The following is a 22,039-nucleotide window of genomic DNA, read 5'->3' on the forward strand; positions in this document are numbered from 1 at the left end:
ACACCACTTCGTAGCAATACGTTTCCGTGTTGACCATGCGGAGCCTTCGCCCAAGAAGACTCAAACTACGCTGGCGAACTTTGTATCTGGAGGTTGGTCCAGGGGATGAGTTGATAGCTATGGCTAGATCTAGATAGAATCCAGCACATGTACAGCTAGTTACAAGAATTTGTACTTGCTAGACTAGCATCTCAAATTGGACCCCCTACAGATTTCTAGATCCGCCACTGCCGACCCCAGAGCCGTATATACGATTTAAACGATTTCTGCAATAGTTTTCTAAATGTAGTTAACCTCTAGAGTGCTCAAGTGAGTAGCGACACCACGACACGACTGCAATGTTACCATTCTTCCACTTTTTGAGTTTTAATTAATTAATTTGTTTTTTATTTATTTGTTAGATAATATATATTTATTATAGCTATACTACGCCCGAAGGACTGACACTATTACACATGTTCACTATCATTAAAAACAAAGTTAGAATCAAAAATTATGCAAATCTACAATATTAGATTTACCATTCTGCAATTCTAGATTAGGATAAGCTAATAAATTTATGATGTACACAACAAATCCGATTTTATATTGGCAACACATGCGATGAAGAGTGTTACATCGGCAGAAAAAGTAGAGTGTACACTACTATGCTACTCTAACGCACGCTAGTAGTCCTTTTGGCGCAGTTCCAGCGCATTTTTTGACACGACACGTGATGACCTCATGAACTCTGCATGTCGCCACACCTTCGGCACGGAATCGGCGCGTGGGTGCCCTAAAAGGAGAGCACGCGCGAGGCGACCGGTTTTTCAACTTCAGACAGCCATGACTGCGGCGGTCAGCGGGAGCGGGACTCTTCAACATCTCATTGCTGGCGGGTAGGAGATCATCCTAACGCATAATTCCAACGATCCTAGGAATAGTCAGGCATCTCACTAAATCGACTAACCAACTCAGAAAAAATTCGGAGCCAACAATTCAAACGTTGAGAGTCTTCGCTTGCGTTTCTAATCTCTCCACGCACGCATTTTTATCGCAATGAATGGTATATTGTAATGCTTTAGGCTACGTATTAGAACGGGCGTCGGAAGAGACGTCGATTTCTCTCATACCGATTTGCGTTTGTCTCCAGTTTACTCGCTCCAATGAGCCACAACACTCACTTTGCACGTTTGTCGCCTCCTAGTTGTCTCTGTGTTCAATATCATTGTGATGTAGGATCGGTGGTACAGTTGCAGCAGCTGCGACCAGCCCATTGGAGGTCGTGAAAACTCGCCTTCAGGTATGTCTACTACGTCTGCCACGGCGCAACCGTTCGGTTTCTAGGCATCTCGTTCAACTGATTCGTGTCTAGTCGTCAGTTATAGCCTTCCAGCCGACTGCGACTCCCGTTTTGGTAACAAATTGCAACGCTGGTGCTCTGCAGGCCTCCACGGTAGCAATGAGACCGGGCAACACGTTCCAGTGTATGAGACACATCTTTCAAACGGAGGGACCACGCTCCCTCTTCAAAGGCCTGACGCCCACGCTGATGGGAGTCGCTCCAGCTCGGGCCATCTACTTCGCGGCTTACAGCAAAGCAAAGCAGAAATTCAACTCCGTGTTGAAAGCCGACTCACCTCTTGTTCATCTCTGCTCGGCAGCTTGCGCCGGTGAGTCGTCATGATACATCTAGATGAGCTTGCATGCGTGACACTATTTGTGATGAATGGAAAGTCTCCTAGCATGTACGGTTTCAGAGAAGAAACATTTTTTTGTATGAAATTTTTTAATAGCTTTATTTGTGTATCTGAGTGCATGCACGGAGCTTGCAGACATTGTCGTCGTGTGTGTCTAGTGCGTTCTTTGGCAAAGACTCTAGTTTGTTGTTTGTCCGTATGATGCAGGAGTAACTCAAGCAACAATCACTAACCCCATCTGGATGGTGCGAACGAGACTACAATTGGACGCTGCCAGGTAAGACAATTGTGCAGATTTGCGTTGGCCTGTTGTTTTGTCACACGTTATTGTGTCGCCCGGGAGTGCGTGTGCTCGTATTGGGGCGTGGTTATCGCTGCTTGACGTGAGTTGACCACTCGGAAACCACATTGTGTGTATGCTAGAAACGACTTGAATGATTATCGTCACCGAGTATTGTTCTCGATCCCATCACCTACAGCACACTAATTTGGTTTATTCTTGTCTAAAGCGGTAACACTGCATTGTGGTTGCTATAGTGCCAACTGAACTCTTTTATCCACTTGATACAGTGCTGCCACTACAGTGTTGGTGTATAGTCTTAGGTTGTAAGACGGTTAGTTGGTTGGCTCCCAGCTTGTGTGGGTGCGTCTTGTTATCATAGGTATGGTAATTGTAAGTGCGTGTTTGTCATGGTAATTTGCATGTGAGGGTACAATGTACAGAGTGTAGTGTACATGAGCTGCTGTAGAGATGGTATCTAAGAGTGGTGTGTGTGTGTGTGTGTGTGTGTGTGTGTGTGTGTGTCTGTCTGTCTGTCTGTCTGTCTGTCTGTCTGTCTGTCTTGTGTCTGTCTGTCTGTCAAATACATATATTTCAAATCCAAAGAAATTTCCATGAAGAGCTTAAAACTGGTCTTTAAGTAAAGTTCCTCTAAATCAACAACAAATACTTAGGCTACAACAGATGAAGTCTGTCTGTCAGTCTGTCTGTCAGTCTGTCTATCTGTCTGTCTGTGTGTGATGACTGTAGGTTTGTAGCTCAGTTGGTTAGAGAGTTGTGTTTGGAGAATGAAAACGTCTGGGACCTTTGAATAGTGGGATCAAGACACACACACACACACACACACACACACACACACACACACACACACACACACACACACACACACACACACACGTCTAGTCTCAGAGCTGCACCATATTCAGTGCCTCTAGATGACTCTGGCCATGCTCCAGGTGGATTGTCAGCACTGGCCCTATATCCCATTTACACGAGCACTTGTAAGCAGGCCAGCCTGTGCTGGCTCGGTTTCTACGGGTTACGTGTAAATTCAGGCTGAGGCTTGCCAGCTTGGCTTCGTAGTTCTAGCTGGGCCAGCACGGGTTGGCTTGGTAAGTACATCGTGTAAATGCATAGCGTGCTGGAAATGAGCCGCGCATGCTCATTTGGTACAAATGGCATGAAGTGAGACGAGTCTCTTGTGTCTTATTCAAGAGCGACCAAGATGTGCAAGAAACAAATCTTTTGAACTCCCGTTGCTGCACCAGTCACCTGGCAATAGACCTACAAATAGTACAACATGTCATACATGTATATGTTGTACTAATTTTTTGATATGAATGTTGTAAGCCATAGAGAAACAACGCGATTAGCTTGGCTTCTGTCAATTACAAATGTGAGCTGTGTCAATTTCAAGTAACTAATGCACATTAATGACACACCCATTAAAAGCATTGACTCGCTTCTAAAGAGTGTGTCGTGTAAACAAGGGGAAGGAATGCCGGGCTCACACGCACTGGCGCGCCTCAGCTAGCTATGCATGCTAGTGTAAACGAAGTATAAGCCTCCACTGTAGCGCATGAAGACCCAGCCCTGTCTCTACAAGTGGGAGAGCTATCTTTGCAACTGACCTTAGGGTTGATGTTGAACGACATGAAGGGCTCAGCGTTGTGTGTGTGTGTGTGTGTGTGTGTGTGTGTGTGTGTGTGTGTGTGTGTGTGTGTGTGTGTGTGGTATGTACTATTTTTTATTATTGGTTCTGTTACAGGATGGAGAAATTCAAATTTAGTGCTGTACAGTGCGTTAAAGACATCTATACTACAGAAGGCGTTCGAGGCTTTTATAGAGGACTTAGTGCATCATACGCAGGTCATTGATTGTCTTAATTTTGTCAGTCACCGGTCACTGTTTGCAAGACTTGTGTACTGCTCTTGTCAATGTTTTCCCATTTTGTTTGTATTTGTGTACATGTTCATGTTTTTTGTGTATTTCTATGTTGCTACTGTCAGATTTCATTTTTTCAGGCGTTAGTGAAACTGCCCTTTACTTCATCATTTATGAACATCTAAAATCAGAGATGAGAAAGTCGTCATATTCGGACATCTCACAACATAGCTTTCAAGTTAAAGGTAAGCATTTGGTGTAAATAGGTAATTGGCTGGTTATTTGGAAATGGGAACCGCAAGGGGCGACTGTCATCCAGTCACTGCCTTCACCATAGGTTTCCTATTTGTTTCATATTTATGAGGTACTTTGTTAAGTTGACGATTGTGTTCAGATCTGTTTATGTTTATGGGAGCGGCAGCATGTTCAAAACTAACAGCAACTGCGCTTGCATATCCACATGGTATGACTTACGTTTTGTTAAGTGTTTGTGTGTTTTTGACAGTTGTCGATATGTCTGTTTGCCTGTCCACCAGTCTGTCAGCCTCTTTCTGTCAATACATGTATTGTCATAAATCTGTCTGTCTGTCTTGTTGTCTTTACAGTCAATCCACTAAGCGCACTATGGTGCTTTACTTATTTTCTAGCGAGGGCATCTGCGCCCCCGCAAAGGAGTGCTCATGAATAGTTGGGCAGTCGAGGAAAGTCTAAATAAAAGAATGGTATGTAAGTCCTCAACGGTCAAGATACCGATATCTGAGACTGCGATGTACAGGTACTGTAAAGCCACACAGACATCGTTTTTTGGATTATTGCATTTACGTAGAAGCTCTCTCTTCGAACTCGTGTGCTTAGTCATTGCGTGGGTGGACGTTCTGGAAGAATTGACTATTGTGCCAAGAGAACTAAGGCGACACACACTACCGCACTTACCAAGATGGTGGGCACACTATTCTCCTGTACTGCAATGGTAGTATCGAATTCGAACTCGAGATGATTTTGCACCGATCTTTTCTGCGAATGACTACGAGCAGTTTGGAGGTATGATGCAGCTAAAAACAAGACCTCGGAGTCGCCTTCCTGCCGAAATTAGTCAGGTCAATCGTATTTCATTGCTCCAGGAATGTATTTCTTTGTTTTCTTTAACTTGTAAAAACTATAGTATGATATAGTCAGGGTTGCGACACTTTCCGCTGAAAATTTTGTGGGCGAATGTCACTGATGATGACATGCCCACCTGGTTTGTTGGAACCACACGCACTACTGTTTTAGAATTTCCTTAGACGAATCAACCTTTGCAAGCTTATGCTCTTTATTGTTGTTTTAGGAGCATTCAGTACTTTAGTGTTTATCTAATCTTTATACCTTAACACAAATCAGTTGCATCCTGTTGCTACAATTTGCACATGTACTTGCTACAAGTTCGGGATCTTTCATTTTCAAGTCGAAGTGCTGGATTTCTCCATTGCTGAGCACCTTGTGATCCTCCACGAAGAGAAGCTACTAAAGTTTTAGCTATTGTTATATTTGTGCCACATCTGGGTTTGTTTGGGTTTGGTTTTAGCCTCTTGGTAAATAGGATGCTTGATCACAAAACTATGGTCTCAGAGATTCGAAAACCGTTCTGCAAGAATTAAAATTAATTAATTAAACTTGGCATAAGGAAGAAGAAGAACACCTTGAAGCTTCTATACAAAGCTTCGAGACGCTGCGCTTGTGAGATAACCACAACTTATTCGCCGATCTATTTATTTGTTGGTCCACATGTATTTTTCGTAGGCGGTTTCTGCCTTAAATATTCTTAAGCTACGAATGTATTTGTAGGTGTGGCAACCTTGTATAGTTGTCAACTATACAGACCGATTGCAAAATTATCATAACAGCCTCTATGGCTATAATTGAAACAGCTCTTTACTGCAATATTTCTACTGTAAATGTGAAGGAAAGACTCGCCACCCATTAGAACTGTTTTGTTACCAAATAGATCTAGACTTCAAAGTGCGTGCTATTTTGACAGGACACAGAAACATCATGAATTTCTCAAAAGCAGAGTTTAGTGATGGCTTCTTCATATTTTATGAGAGAAATCTAGCCAGTTTTAGCGTTATGCTACCCCAAATAATGAGTTCTTCTTTTCTCTCAAAAACAGAAAAACCATTGTGACGTCACTGAATCGATTATTTGTCATGTTTTTCAATGAAAGCACAAAAAAAAGAAACAAACACTGACCGGAGACATTGAGTTAATAGTGTGCAGCGAACACGATTATTTAGAAAATTTAGTGAAATTCTCTATATTGTACTTAAAATTTGCAAAATTTTGACTTTTAGTTTGAAACAACTGTGAGTAGAATGTAGCAAAATGAGGTTGATGGCACGACATCTTGGTGTACTCATTCTTTGCTATTGTTCGTAGAGCTGCCAAAGTCCGGGCTCATGCATGAGTCTGTTGGTATTTGAAAACTAGAGAGAATGTGCCAGCAATTGCGAGTTTAGGGATACCTCGAGGTCGGCAGCTTAGTCCACGGTGATGTGGCAAAATAAAAACGTTAAGAGAACATTGTCTGAGCGAACGAAGGATTGCTGAAGACGTTGGTGTTTCACGCGGCACGGTGACCAATTGTCTTAGGAGACTAACGGCGGGAAAGGTTGGTTACGATGAAAGATCTGGTCGGCCTAGGAAACATCTGCCAGAGCTGATCGATTTCTCGAAGTGACCACCATGAGAATCTATGTTCAACCTCATGCCGATTGAAGAGAGACTTTGAACAGGCAACAGATCAACAAGGTTCTAGATCTCTTATCTGTCGTCGACTGGCTGAGAGAGAAATTAACGCTTGCTGCCCTTGCAAGAAACCGCTACTGACGTAGACATCGGCGTCTTCAACGTAACTGGGCAGCTGTGCACAGAACACGGACACTTGACGACTGGAAGATAGTACTATTCAGCGATGAGAGTAAGATTAGCCTGGAAAACGACTTTTGTCTATGTGTGGCATCATCGAGGAGTGGAACTTGTTCCTGAGTGTTGTCAGCCCACTGTAAAACACACAGCAAGTGTAATGGTGTGTGGATCAATGGCGTTGGCACTCTCCACAAGATTGAAAGACGATTGAACGCTGTGGTGTACCAGAACGTTCTTGCTGACAAGATGTTAGCAGATGCGTACATGATTTTGTATTCCAGCAGGACAACGCCCCTACCATTCGGCTTGGTCAACATCATGGTGGTTGCGGGACAATGACGTCACCGTTCCAGACTGGCCACTGTGTTCGCCTTGCGCAAACCCGATTGAAAACCTCTGGCAAGATTTAAAAGTGGCAGCAAATGCGGGTCATCCTCGTAATGAGACGGAACTAGCGGCAGTGCAGGCGGCGTGGAATGAGATTCTCGGGGAGAGAGAGTGTGCGCACGCTAGTTGAGAGTGTTCCTTGCCGAATTGAGGCCATCTGCACATCGAGAGGGGGGAACACGAAGTACTGAAGAGATGTTGGTTGTCAGAGACAAGGTTGAGCGAAAACTGGCTTTTTAAAAAGCCATAACCAGTATCAAAGAGGTCATTTCCTAGTAGACTATTCCACGCCCACTCACTTCAGCATGCTTTTTTGCTTTGTAATTGAAAACGCTTTTGAGATTTTATACCAAAATTTGGCAATTCGTAGCTCATTTATTACTACACGGTCCTGTGTAATTGCAAAAGCACTTATTTCAAGCTAAGTTACGAAACTAAGCTACAGAAACTTCCGGTTTGGTCACATGCACGGGTGGCGTTAGTTTTTCAAGGGTCTGTATCTATGTTCTGTCTAGTGGTCACCAATGTAACATTCACAAAGCTCCATAACACAAACATTGCACAAGCAATCTTATAAACCAAGCTAAGACAATGACTATTATTGAAGTACTCTATGTCTCAGTTCTATCAAGTGATTTCACATTATTTGAAGTAGATATTTGCAGGTTTTGGCAGTCAAATGAGCTCTGCCACATCTCAGTAACCTTGGAAAGACACAACATCTCATGAATACATACTGTCCCCAGCATACAAAAGACACGGCGCTCCGCCAAGCCTGAGCTTCCACTTGGTACAGGCCCCCATGCTTTGCTGCACGAGTAGGCAGTGATTAGCTATGAAGACTATGGACTTGTATTTGTATTTTGAAAAGTGGGAAGTTGTTTGAGGTGCGTGGTTTGAAGATAAGACCAATTAGGACAAAGACTATCATATGGTATGAACTTGATTGTAATAAGAGTATTCAAAGATCAACAGTAATTGTCGGCACCCGTCCCACTATTTTGGTCAGTATCTGTTGGTAACAAACTGAGTTCTGTAGATGTCTGGCCCTTCCCCTATCCTATGTACTAGGTCTCAACTTCTTGAGATCTGGCAATTTTCCACGATCTATAAGGCTTAATATAGCTATCATGTGGTCAAGCACAGTGAACTAAGACAGAGAGAAACTTTTGTCTTTAAAAATAAACCTTTTTGTGCCTGAGCATTCCATGACAACAGTTTGTGGCATCTCAGTAATAAGCAAACCTGCATCATCAAAGCTTTTGTTGGGGTGGCACCATAAAATTGGAATGGGCGTAACCAACAGAACTTGTTTGTATGCATTTTGTTGTGCTCAACCAGATCAGTCTAGTTCATAAGATCTCTTGCAAGCACTCGATGCAAACTGTGTCTTGAGTAGGAGTTGCTTAGAGTAAGACTATCATGGCTGTCTAGACAGAAGACGTCACTTTACGCAGGATCTGACTGCATCCAAGAAGCTCTGCTTTCTGTAAAGTGCTACTGGTTGTGATGACATGGAATAATGACCAGCCATCGTGCAATACCTGCGTTCACTGCCCAGTGCTCCCGACACTGCTACATGGGGCTTACCTCCACTCGTAAGTCGCTGTACTTTGTCAACTTCTCAGCCTGTTTTCTGGTGATGTTGCCAGGATATTGGAGCCATATATACATGTATGTATATGGCTCTGTAAAAACGTGTAGGCTACGAGGTCTAAACCTTGCCTCAGACACCAAGACCAATGGCACATGTTTTGTGGTGATGGACACAGCTGCAATGACTACCGAATGTTGGTTGAGCCTCGTCACTTCCACACACGTTCAAGACACATGAACGAAGTTTATGAACGTACAGGAAGTAGAGTTTGCAGCAGTTTACAAATACGAAATTTATTGATTTACAGTACCATCATTGGCACAGTCACATGACTTTTACAAATACCTTGTAGCTGAAACTGTAAGAGTGATCACTAGGCTGTTTAGGTCGTTCAAAGCTAGAATATTGTGTAAGGAAATGAGCCAGATGATTGTCAGCACTAGCAGTAAGCATTCAGTTTTCTGGCTTGCATTGCATCGTTGTAGAGACACTGACATGGACTAAGCCACTTTTGATGGTATCATCATACATTCTTTGCAATTTTTGGTCTCCACATCGTCTTGTGATGTTCCTGCTAGCTCCTTGAGGTACCAACCAAACGACACTTGTAAGATTGAGATGCAAAATTTGCTGCTTCTGGGACTGCAATCAACCATGCTTCAGCACGTTCTATCTGTTAGATTTGTATTTGTCTATCTACTTTGCCTTTTCTTTGTCTGTTTATTGTCTCTGTCTGGATGTCAAGACATGGTACCCTGAAAGAAAAAATTGTATAGGAATAAAGTCGGGCGATTTCAGGGAACATAACTTAGTGCGTAATTAGTTTTTGTGCAGGAGGAAATCTGACCCCATTAATTTCATTGTGATGAGGTTTTGATCGCATAAAATCATACGAATTCCCTCTCCCGCACAGTTTTCTTCTTTCAGGGTATTTATGTGTCAGGTTAATGGCTACTCTAATGAAAAATTTTAATGAAGAAAAGTATGTGTCCAGTATCTTTGTGTATCTGTTTTACCTGTTTGTGTTTATTTATCTCAGTTCTGGTGTGTGTGTGTGTGTGTGTGTGTGTGTGTGTGTGTGTGTGTGTGCGCGCACGCGCGCGCGTGCGTGCATGCATGCACGTGCGTGCGCACATATGGCTGTGCACAAGCAAACACTAATGTACGATTTGTTTCTGTTGCAGAAGTGATAAGAACTCGACTTCGTCAGAATGAAGGTGTCCATCGACGGTACCACACGTTTTTTCAGTCATTATTGAGAGTATGGCAGGAAGAAGGTGTTCGAGGTTTATATGGTGGACTGGGAACACACTTAATTAGAGTCATACCTAACTCGGCCATAATGTTTGCCACTTATGAGATGATAGTGCGGTTGTGGAGTCCGTAGATCCAAATTTTAGTTATTTTTGTGCATAGAGTTGAACGATCATTGGAAAATGAAACTATGGCTTCAGTGACCCACAGGAAACAATCATGCTGTCTTGTCTGTCTACTCATCCATATCATTCCTTTTTCTGTAAGGTCGTACACTTGGCCTAAATTAGGCTAATGTTGTGTCTGTTTGTGTCAGTCTGTCTGTCAGTAGTCTGTCTGCGTCAGTCTGTCTGTCTGTTATTACATCTCTTGATAGTCTCATAATATACATATTGTCTAGCTATTACAGGCTAAGCAATCTAAAATTGTAGCAATCATGGGCCGTGTTTCCACTAGCTCAACGTTAAACTAGTTAAGCCTAAACGAGTTCATAAACCCAGTTCAAGAAGGGGACTGTCCACTAAATACTTTCACATCAGGGATGTGTGAGGTATCCTGACACGTCTGTTTTTGCAATAGTGCAGTATCCCTGATGCTTGCTGTGATACCTGGCACTGCTCTGGAGCGATAGTTGGATGTCACTGAAACTCCGAATTCAGCATCTATTCAGTATTCAGTATTCAGTAACTGCTGATTTCTCTCCCTTATTTGATGATGCTTCCATCTTTTGAGGCAATCCCATATCAACGAAATAATAGTAAATACCATTAAATGGTGTTGTCAGTGACCATCTTGAAGCCGGCACCTTACCATCACATGACAGTAAAGCTAGACCACTTGCTAAACCTACTACAAAAGGGGTTTAGGAAAAGTGGTTTAGGTTTAGAATATTACGGTTTAGTGCAGGTGGGAACAGGTTTAGCTTAACGGTTTAAGCGCTAGTGGAAACACCCCTATAATACAGTAGTGTATATTGGTAGAATTCTTGATAGGCTGTACTTGATGACATGAAAAAGCACTACAGTACAAACCCTCAGCATGTCACAGCCATACTTATGCAGCTTGATTCACGACCACCATATAAACATATGGGACACTTATCTGGTCACGTGTTACGTGGTTGTATGGTATATGGTACTTGCCAAAATTCTTTCTACTGTACAATCAATTTGGATCCCTTTGGAATAGATAACCACTGAACTATTTGCGTTAAGACTGTTCATGCGGAAACATGCAAAGCTGCTCTAAGCAGTATTCATTGGCATACTGTAGGCAGTATGTTTACATAGCACACGACATTGATGTTCATGTGTGTCTTGGGTGTATAACAAATCTCTACAACAGAATTTTTTTTTAAAAAGTTGCAAATCTGTATCACAGCAGTGTAATGTGTCCCAACAATATGGCGTCAGTGATGTAGCCATTAGACCTCTCAAAGAAATCGTTGCATCGGTAGTATTGTGGTGATGTACCAACATTAGGTGTACATCACCTTGTTTCATGATGTATGACTGTATGTGTCTCATCTACACCATTTTAGGTCATTCATGCCTAGCCTAGTCACGTCAATTTCATGGGGCAACTCGAGCTAGAATTCTCACAGTGAGAAGCTAGCATCAAGCAACTGCTGAGATAATTGTGTCCATCAACTTTGCAATTATGCTCTAGCAATGAGTACCGTACATCAATTTTCAAGGCATCAGTATGTATATGTACATGTGAACCATATAACAAATTGCCATTTCAATTTCTAGGGTGTAATGTCCCGAAATGTCAACTGACACAAGTTCGTTATATTATTTGTTTGCCTTCACGCCAATGCATTGATGTTGGTGTGATGCCCTACTTAATTGAAATGAAGAAGCACTGGTGCTAAACCCTCGGCTGCTAGCTTACTTTTAATGTAGTAGGTGTACGTGTACAAGGATGCAAATACATCATGAGATACAAGGTCACGTGGATTTCATTAGACACCACATCCCAAGACATGTCTAGACAGCTGTGTTGTGTTATTGACAGCATCCGCTCTTGTGAGAATGAGCACAAGCGCAGTAGGCATGGCGAGTCCAGTCGGTGAGTCCTAGCTACCATGGTCTATGCTGGGGTTACTGTACCCTGCTTCCAAACCTTGGTGTAATTACACACAACATATTGGTTTAAGTTACTACGCATCACTGCCTTATAGTAATCACTGGTGTGCAAACAGGTGGGCCTTCAAGGCTGCCCATGCACACACTCATGTAAATCCAACTACATGTCTAGTGAACAACAATTGCACAAACACCCAAGCTTGACTGCAATCTATAAAGTAATAATGAGAAAGTAGTTTGCCATACAATGTTACAAACTTGACAATACACCTTGTTACGCATGCTCATAGTGTGTGTACTTCTAAAGGGTGTCAGAGGCACTCCCGCGTGTGGTTAACTGACATCCGACTGTAGTTAGTAAAGGTCAAAGAAACACAACCCATATCTATCTCTCAGTAGATATGGTGTTCACACACTTAATTAATGCATTGAAATCTGATGTGTAATCAGGGTATGACTACAGCATTGAATTACAGAATCACCATGTGGCAGTTGCTACATAGCAAAATTCAATTCGACATCGTCTTTATCAAGAGACCTGGCGTTGCCCAGGAAATATTTGACAGGTGTGTCAGGGTTCCTGGATGTCAGAATGCATGGTTATTGCTCAAAATCAGACAAATGTTGCCAAATGCTTCCTCTAGCATCAGGCACCCTGGTCATTTGTCGTCAGACCTCACATGTCAATTGACAGGTTTGTCACACTATTTTAGAGCACCAGAGCAGCAATAAGAGCACCTTTGCTTTTAGAGTTGGTTCCTCAAAAGGGGACCCTTTTATGGTAGAATTTCCTTGACTACGTTGTCCTTATACGTTGGGGTGTGCAATGTGGTCTTCATGAATGGTTTCATGGCAACTGGCCCAGCAGTTTTGGCAGTCCCTCTTGTTCATCTGGAAAGCCTGTCTAATTACACGTATTTGTAGCTAAAGAATGCTGCGACGCTTCCATAGTTTGCTATTTGCTTTCAGTAGAGTAATATAGATCTGTGGCCATGGTAGTGATTCTTTGACGGCTATTAAGTATTAAGTTTGGCTAATTGCAACTACTGGTGCAGAATAGGTCTGTGCTTGCCACAGCCACCAAAAAATTCCGGATCCAGGTTGATACGAATCACTCCCACAATAAAACCACCTCTAAGGCCACACCAAATATATTTTGTGTTTAGCATCGGCAACTGGCCTTGTTTTTAGAAAACTAAACCAATTTAATTTGCTCCAATTGTTTTACCTTATTAAATATTACCCACAGCGCTATGTATACGTCACTTGTCTTGCCTGTATCGTACACTGTAGCACAGGAGTTTGACCGCAACAAGCTGAGAGAGCAGCAACACCCTTTACAGGCTCGTGCAGGTACGCATGCACACGTGCTGTACATGTGCATCACATGCCAATGACTGGTGTTTGCATGAAGTGCTAGTCTGGTTTGACTTGTGTCTTGCCTTAGAAACTGCAGAGTGCAAGAACAACACACCTTACAAAGACCATGACGAAATTGTCACACCCAAAGTCTTTGGGAGGCGTGGTCGTGAACTTGAAAGCCACCTTGGATCTGTAAGAGCACTTGTTTTGGCTGCTGGAAAAGGTGACTGGAAAAGTGTACCTCGAACATGAGCTTGTGCCTTTTGTTTGGCTGCCGGCATATTAAATTCGAGTTGGACTCGGATTCCATCGTGGCTGAGCTGAGTGCCAAAGTGGCCCTTGAAAAAATTATGAAGTAAATTTTTTAGACCAACCAACCATCCCAAGTTAAAACAAGTTGTTGACGCGAAACACAATATATTCGGTGTGGACTAACTTGCAAAAAGACCCACCTCTGATAAAACTTCCATTCAGAACTTTTCATGTCATCATACTAACAGGCAAAGAAAAAACAACCCAACAAAAAATGTAACCTACTTGTACAAGTATGACAACCCTGCAAAGACAAGACACTCTAGTGTAAAGCATCGAGGATGCTAAAAGTGCAGCCATCCGTCTCAACAAGTTACTCCTACTGCCAGGGAAATCAATGCACATAAGAATGTAACAAACTTGGTTCGCATTAAAATGCTTCCATGCATGCTGTGTGTATGATGTGCGTGTGAGTATGTGACAAACATCGTCTCAACAAACACTAAATAACAAACAGGACCAGCTTATACATCAAAAGACTGTCCTCACGCATCTAGATGATCGAATAAATCGTTTTACATGACCAATAACTTGGCACAGTGCATCAAGTCTACTTTGGCATGTTCTTCACAGCAATAGCCTGTTCATCATCTACAGCCTTTAGAACAGTGACAAGAACCTGTTCATCTCTATCAAATCGTTCCTGTATTTCCTTGGCAAGGTCGGGATCATGAGGGAGACGAAGATCACTTCTCACTTCACCAGACTCCTCCATGAGTGACAGATAACCACTATCAATATCAATAAGCTAGAAAGACAAGATCTTGTGATGAGGAAAGTTCACAGTTACAAAAAAACATAATAAAGAACAGATTAAGAAATATTCTGGTAATCAAGCTGACAAGTCGGCTAAAAACACTGTAACAGTACATTGTATTTATTTGTGCAAGGAATTAATTAGTGCGATTTCATAATAGTTCTTTGTAATACATAATACTAAGTGTTTGTTGATGACGCAGTCTAGCAAAGTGCACAAATAAGTCACACTTCGTTTTAGTTTCCTCGCAGCAGCATAACTTTAAATAAGGACAAATAAGTACTGTACTGTAGTCTCAGCCGACAAACAGACGTACACATAAATAAAGGTACTCAAGAATACATACTAATTGAAATCACAGAAAGCCGAAAGACACCTAGACAGACAGACAAACAAATAAACAATTAGAGATGCAAACTGACCATACATGCATGTGTAGCTGGGCACCCACAAATCATAACACGATTTCAAGTCATGCCAAAGCACATGTTTCATGACAAATAGTCTTTATTCCTACAACAACAAAAAAAGGGCAAACCACAATCTCATTCGCTGCAGCAGTTTGGCTACTTGTACTGGACCTTTCCATAAAACCAATTGCCATGTTAATTCTTCTATCCACTCCTATATCACTTCCATCTTGAGAGAGCTTCCTGCTTAACAACAATGTGCTCTCTTTGATCTCTTTTGCAGCAAAATGTTATTCAGAAATAAGTAGAATGCAAGCAATGCCTTGCTGCAGTTAACCGACAATTGCAGCACAAAAAACCATAGATGCAAAATGGGCTGCTACACTGCAAATAACAATCAGGAATCGTTGGCTAGTGAAATTCACTCATAGTTATGTTGCCATATTTTGGCAATAGACTGACGTTCATCATGTTACTAGTGTCTGGGTGGTGTCATCGTTATACTTGACCAAGTCATTGCACATCGATTTGGAACAGTGTATAGGTTTTGCAAATAGAAAGCAGGCATATCATTTGTTTTGAGTTTGAACAGCTAATTTCTAGGGAAACAAGGTGCACATGATGAAAACGTGCTGAAAGTAATTTACTCTAGACCATCAGAATCCATAAAGAGAAGCCACGGACGACAAGAGTCAGAACATGGGTCAGGACATCACAAGTGCACAGCAAGTGTAACCAAGACCATTAAACTAAAGCAAGATTTTAGCAACTGAAGGCTAACGTTCAAGCAATCTTCACAAGTTCTGTAAAGTTCCTGTCTGCATCTGCATAGTAGAATACATTGGTATTGGACTCCTGTTGCTTGACATTCACAACTTGTTCCTTCAACGGACTGTCTGGCATGCACCCTTGTAGTTGCATGTAGCATTGTCTGAAAACATGGCGTGATCACCTTCTAGATTTCCTAGCAAAGATACCCAATGTCTGGGCATGGCAATAGACATAGCTTGTTGGTCAGTAGACCTCTTTTGATGCACTAGACCGAGTTTTATCGTGAAGCAAGATGCTGACTAGAAAGTGCCGATGTGGGTTTGCTCAGAAGTGTGACATGCCTACGAATGTAAGCATGCACACAAATCTTGACTATGTCACTTTAATTAAAAAGGAACACTTCACCAATTGACACACGCGCAGTAGACATTAACGTACATTAAGGCCTTGGGCTGTGGACTGAATGCTTGCTCTGCTGTGCGGCGTATTTCTTGGTCTCTCTTTCCGAGGAAAGTTACTAGTGTACACAAGAGATGAATCTACACGCTTGACAGTGAAAGAGAACAAGTTACAGTTCATAAGCGACTCAGTCATTCATACGTTGTAGACTCTACGTAGATCATCTTGAATGACTTCCAATCGCTTGGTCCTTCGTGCATTCTGCTGTGTTTCTTTCTACGAAAGGAGGCCATAGTATAGGACAAAATTGCTTCCATAAAATGACACCAAAAGCCTTCATTCTACAGCTGAACCATCGCCGTATGTGTACTTTTCGCCATAGATTAAAGATGATTTAGTGATGTGAAAGCACTTTTTACTTTTGCCTAAGCAAATACCATCACCTTTGAGAACTGGTCGAGTGGTAGTCTTGCTAGTCAAGCAGTTAGACTAGCTAACGTTCTGCTGCAGAATCAGAGAGTCGTCGTTTCATGCCTTCTACCAAAATATTACCGCAAATACAGCAGACGTCTCTTTTTCGTTTGTAAGATCTCATGACATTTACAAATGATATGTTTGCATAATACAAAAGCACAGTATCTTTCCATCTCATTATTGAACTAGGTAAAACGAGCCTAGGCTGTTAAACTACTATTTAGCATTGCTTTTTGATAATACTGCCGAAATCATTTTAGTATTGTCTTGGTCCAGACTAGAGGTCGCGTGCTTCGCGCTCTCTGGTCTGGAAGTTCAAGGCTATTTCCTTGTCTGTTTTGGCTTTGCACAATGTGATATCATACCGCAGTTTCAACTCTGAACAGACACACCATTGTAAATGGGCACAAAAATCAAAAACAGATCCGTATAAACAGACAACCCCTATAAACAGACAACCCCTATAAACAGACAACCCCTATAAACAGACAACCCCTATAAACAGACAACCCCTATAAACAGACAACCCATGTTGCTTTACTAACAAACACAAACAGGAAGACAGCCTGACAAACAGACTGATAGATAGACAGAACAGATAGGCATAATAGAATAGGCTACTTTGACAGAGACAGACAAACAAACAGATAAAGCAAGCTTCAAGGACCATTCGATAGTGAAAAAGAACTGCAGTGCAGCTGCAGAAGTACAATGTCAGAGTATTCCTGAGAAAGATTGCAAGCAAAACCAACAAGATGCCTCAGGTTGTGATTTAGACAGGCATGTATGTCCCTTAGATGGAATGGACTGTGGTTGCTGTTCCATGGTTTTAGGACTTCAAGAATATTGCTATTGCATGATAGTTCCTGTTTGCATTATATTATCTTGACAAACAGACTGAGAGACAGATAAACAGACACACACACATACACACAAACAACTCACAAAACCACTTCCATCAATGCCTACTCACAATTCACACCACAAACAAGCAGACCTGCAAATCCTTGCGAGAAACATGTGGCACTTCCATGTTATGAGTCGAAGGACATATATCCTCGTACTTTTTCTGTGTGAACATATCAATTCCAACCAAATGAACTTTGGCATGACCATGCTTGCCGGTCTTCGAAGTTGACATTTCCACAATCTTACACGGTCGATTTTTAATCATCACAAAGCCGTTCTTACGCAAAGCTGAGCATTGCTGTGGATAGGTCTTAGATGCACCAGCATCGGCTCCTCCAAAATCTTCACTCATCTTGCCTACACGACGTCTACGAGAGGAAATGTAGTGAGTCAATGAGTACCCTCAAATGAAAACCCTTTCCCGCTTAAATGTTTCTTAAGTTTGCGATGATCATAAAAGTCGCAAGAGATGCTAGAAGCGTTCACAGGGTAAAGAGAAAAGAGGAAAACTGTATAGATTTGCAAACGGCACGTGGTCGATTACGTAGGTACGAAGAAAAGTCAGCCGCAACGAACAGCAGTCTACACAACGTTTGCGCTCTTACCTTACGCTGTGGGTTAGACGTCCACGTAAATTCAAGCGAACTTGACAAAGTTCGCGAACCAATACTACGCATGCGTCACCTAGCTAGCTATGCCTCCGCTCACGTGATTTCGGGCAGTGCAGATTTGTTTTTAGTACCAAAATTGTGCACTTTTTCGCTAATTAGATCGCAGATGTGATACATTTTTGTAACTTTAGGTCTACACTGCAGACCTGTCAAATCTTACGTAGGCGATATTGACGCATTTCGGTCTTGTTTTTCACAGTAGTACAGTACGACAGACACTGTAAGCTTACCGCTACATCAACCCCTCCAGAAGTATGACGAGAATATAGTTTGGTTATCGGACCTCTGGCGCGTCTCAGTTTGTTCCAGCTGAATAGCAGTTTCTCGGAGGCATGAACTGTAATCTGCGTATAAATGCATGGATTTTGCAATATTAAAAAACTACGTACTTTTGAAACCTAGCCTAGTCTCGCGTATCAAGACTCCTTTCCGCCGCGTTATACTTCCGGAGCTCCTACCTACTGTACATATACGTTTACGCAATTCCGGAGATACGGGACTCGATTGCTGAACAACATGGCGGCTGGTCCTGTTCAAGACAGAAATCAAGGTTTTCAGCGTATGTAGTCTCTCTCTCGGTTCGTATGGTAAACTGTGGATTACGCAGATGCAACTATATACGTGGGAGGGTTAGATGATAAGGTAGGTGAGGCCCTTCTTTGGGAGCTATTCTTGCAGGCCGGTCCAGTTGGTAAGTCTGCAAATTATGTCTATGATGTTTTATGCAGATAAGCAGCTATGCATTCTTTTTTTTAGTAAACGTTCATATTCCTAAGGATAGAATCACGCAAGCTCATCAAGGATATGGTTTTATTGAGTTTCTGAATGAAGAAGATGCTGATTATGCGATGAAAATCATGAACATGATAAAATTATACGGGAAGCCCATTAGAGTCAATAAGGTGAAAACTGATAAACAGAACGTATATACTGACAGTGGTCACACATATTTGACAGTTGGACAGATAGAAGTGTCAGGACATACACAAAGACACAGAGAGGTTGATTAATAGATAAGCAGACATATAGACGGGAGGACGGACACACAGACTTATGTTCAGGTATAGACATACACAGAGATAGCGAGAGAACACATGTCCAGACAAGAGTCACAAGACTGGATTGAGGCTAGCAGATACACTTATGTCCATATTTATTAAAGGTCACCCAGTGAAGACAACACTACTATCGTCTGTGTCTTTAATGTGATATCAGACTAGCTCTTGATTACAGTTACCTTATGCGCATGTGTGTTGCACTGTATGTAACTTATGAGATGTTGTCTAACTGTTCTGAACCAGAGCAAAATACAGCTGTACAGAGTTGTCCCCAGCTTACAAAAGGCAGGGCGCTCCGCCATGCTTTGCTGTATGAGTAGGCAGTGATTAGCTATGAAGACAATGGACTTGTATTTGTATTTTGAAAAGTGGGAAGTTGTTTCAGGCTAACAAGTAGTTCCTGGGATACTTGGTTTGAAGATAAGACCACTTAGGACAAAGACTGCCATATGGTATGAACTTAATTGTAATACAAGTACTCGAAGATAAACAGTGGTGGTCTTGCACCCTGCCCACTATTTAGGTCAGTATCTGATGGTAACAAATGAAGTCTGTAGATGTCTGACCTTCCTATCCTATATAAAGGGAGGTTCTCAACATCTTGAGGTCTAGAAATTTTCCCACTTGCATTAATCTAGCTATCATGTGGTCAAGCACAGTGAACTAAGACACAGAGACCCCCTTTTTTAAAAAAAAGATAAAGCACTTTGTTCCTTTTGTGCCTGAGCATTCTGTGACAACAGTTTGTGGCATCTCAGCGTAAGCAAACCTGCATCAAAGCTTTTGTGGTTGCCCATAAAAATTAGGATGGCCGGAACCAAAATTTAAGGTGGGCGTGGTTATTTCCGCTGTGCCTTCCAAAAATCCTGGGAACACCCCTGCAACAGTTACGTTGTTGACATTTGGGACCCCTTAGGGTCGTTGCAAAGTATGTACTCTGTAGATCCGGTGTGAGTGTGGCAACAGGAGAAAATCATTAATGTGCTCATGAGTTACAAAATGGGCGTGGCTATGCATGCAAGGCTGAAGGGACCAACTGCACTGCATTGCACAACGACTTCCAGAAAGTTAGGTATTATCACATGACCATCGTGTCTGCTCTCTGTCTTCATGCTAATAATGTAGCAGTTTGGTTTCCTGCAAAACGTAGTTTACATGGTACCTTTGACTTGAGGAAAGGTGATGAGTTGGTGTGCACGCTACTCGAACTCTGCTTTAACAATGAGATTACGAATCGCTCCCAAACGTTTTCCTCATTTATAACGGTGACAATGCTCTTATATCCAGCTTTGCCTGTAGTTCAGCCCAACCTGCTATCTTAATTGCATAACTATGCAGTCAAGTTTGCGGGGGAGGGGGGATAACCACTCTTAGCGCGAGACCACTGAGTGTCTCTTTAAGTCTGTCATCACTCATGTACTAGATAAAGGATGGTAAGTTAAAGTCTCTGATTTTTCTGAATGTGGTTCTTGTTATGTTACTGGCTCTCTTTCCATGAGTTACTTAGAGGATTCTATTTGGTTGGTCTTGTTCATGGTCTTTTGAATGTGACACGATGTCGTGAGTTTTAACAGCACAATAAAGTGCAGCAAAACAAATGCAATGAGTTTCATTCACACTGAAGTGACATCAACATTGCAACTTTTCTAGCGTCCATACCTACGTCAAATGTGGATACAAATAGTAAACGTACAGGCAGACTGGTGGACATCATATGTTGCTATGGTAGCGCATGCAGAGTGAAAAATCTTGATTGTGGAACTTCATAGGTGTAGGAACCATGAGGCCAAAGAGCCATGGTCCCCCGTTCATTTTCTTGGCTCGCTGAGTTATTCTTAAATGCAATTATGTTGCATGGTGTTTGGCCCCAAATTTCAATTGCTTTCTAGGCTTGTGAACTAGACCAATTATAACAGGCAATATTTTGACATTAAGGCTCATAACCTAAATGCTGGGTACGCGCATCATGCTAGACAGTGCATTGCATGTGCTTTGTACATACAGGGCTGCCACACTATGTGGTGAAAATATGTAGGGTGGCTGTTTATGTGTCATACTTGCCACTTCAAGAAACTACACTTATTTTGTTAGACCATGCTCACTTTTCATAAATTATAGCACAAACGATGATGTAGCCATCAAACGTCATCTAGTTTCAGTTTAGTAAAGTTTGTTCAGTCACCATAAAACTTTTGATGCTATGGTATCTAAAACATTTGAATGACTGGTGGACATTTACACATACCACATGCAAGATGCTATAGTCGTAGCAACCAGTGATAATTGAACAGCAGCAATTTCTCAGCCAGAGTTTATTAGATTCGTTATGTTTACACCATAGGAATTTTGTATCAGCAGGTTAAAGGGGAACACTTAAATTTTATGTAGATGTTGAGAAGTGCCATTTCACTGTAGACTACAAAACAGTACATAGGAGTGTCAGTCTTGTACATGGATGATAAATCTTATTTTAAGAGTACAGTTGCTGAGCATTTATTGTTTGCAGTCTTCACACTTCTGTCACACGTTTGCTCTAGGGTTATTGCTGACGCATCTAATTGCTATACAGATCTGCACTCTTCTAAGATAGTCTTTCTCATTGTAGTTGTCTTTATAGACAACTTGAAGGCAATACTATAGTTTTGTTCTTTAACATTGAGTGGCATTTTTGGACAGATGCGTAATGTTTACTTTTGCAGTTGTTTGAAAGCATTTGCACAATAATAATGTCACAGTTGTTATCAGCAGCAACAGTCTGTTTGCAACTGCAGTAGACCCTCGCTTATCCGACCCCTCGATTATCCGATTGTGTTCACAAAGTGGAAATGACGTCACAAGCCC

General features: G+C 41.9%; 2 protein-coding genes across 2 annotated transcripts; one reads left to right on the plus strand and one right to left on the minus strand.

Moving 5' to 3' along the window:
* The first annotated feature begins 769 nt into the window (after positions 1-769).
* On the plus strand, positions 770-10,188 carry LOC134182210 (solute carrier family 25 member 36-A-like). The gene is made up of 8 exons (XM_062649588.1): positions 770-878; positions 1,219-1,282; positions 1,355-1,652; positions 1,887-1,956; positions 3,728-3,828; positions 3,984-4,088; positions 4,238-4,306; positions 9,916-10,188. Exons 1-8 carry the CDS (start codon positions 826-828, stop codon positions 10,116-10,118), a joined length of 963 nt encoding a protein of 320 aa, XP_062505572.1. The 5' UTR covers positions 770-825; the 3' UTR covers positions 10,119-10,188.
* Positions 10,189-14,163: 3,975 nt separating this feature from the next.
* On the minus strand, positions 14,164-18,147 carry LOC134181994 (eukaryotic translation initiation factor 5A-1-like). The gene is made up of 3 exons (XM_062649300.1): positions 18,075-18,147; positions 17,558-17,837; positions 14,164-14,497 (listed from the first exon to the last, which is right to left on the minus strand). The coding sequence occupies exons 2-3, from the start codon at positions 17,819-17,821 to the stop codon at positions 14,300-14,302; spliced, it is 462 nt and encodes a 153-aa protein (XP_062505284.1). The 5' UTR covers positions 17,822-17,837; positions 18,075-18,147; the 3' UTR covers positions 14,164-14,299.
* Positions 18,148-22,039: the final 3,892 nt, after the last annotated feature.

The sequence above is a fragment of the Corticium candelabrum genome, chromosome 7 (assembly GCF_963422355.1).
Source record: "Corticium candelabrum chromosome 7, ooCorCand1.1, whole genome shotgun sequence".
Lineage (NCBI taxonomy): Eukaryota > Metazoa > Porifera > Homoscleromorpha > Homosclerophorida > Plakinidae > Corticium > Corticium candelabrum.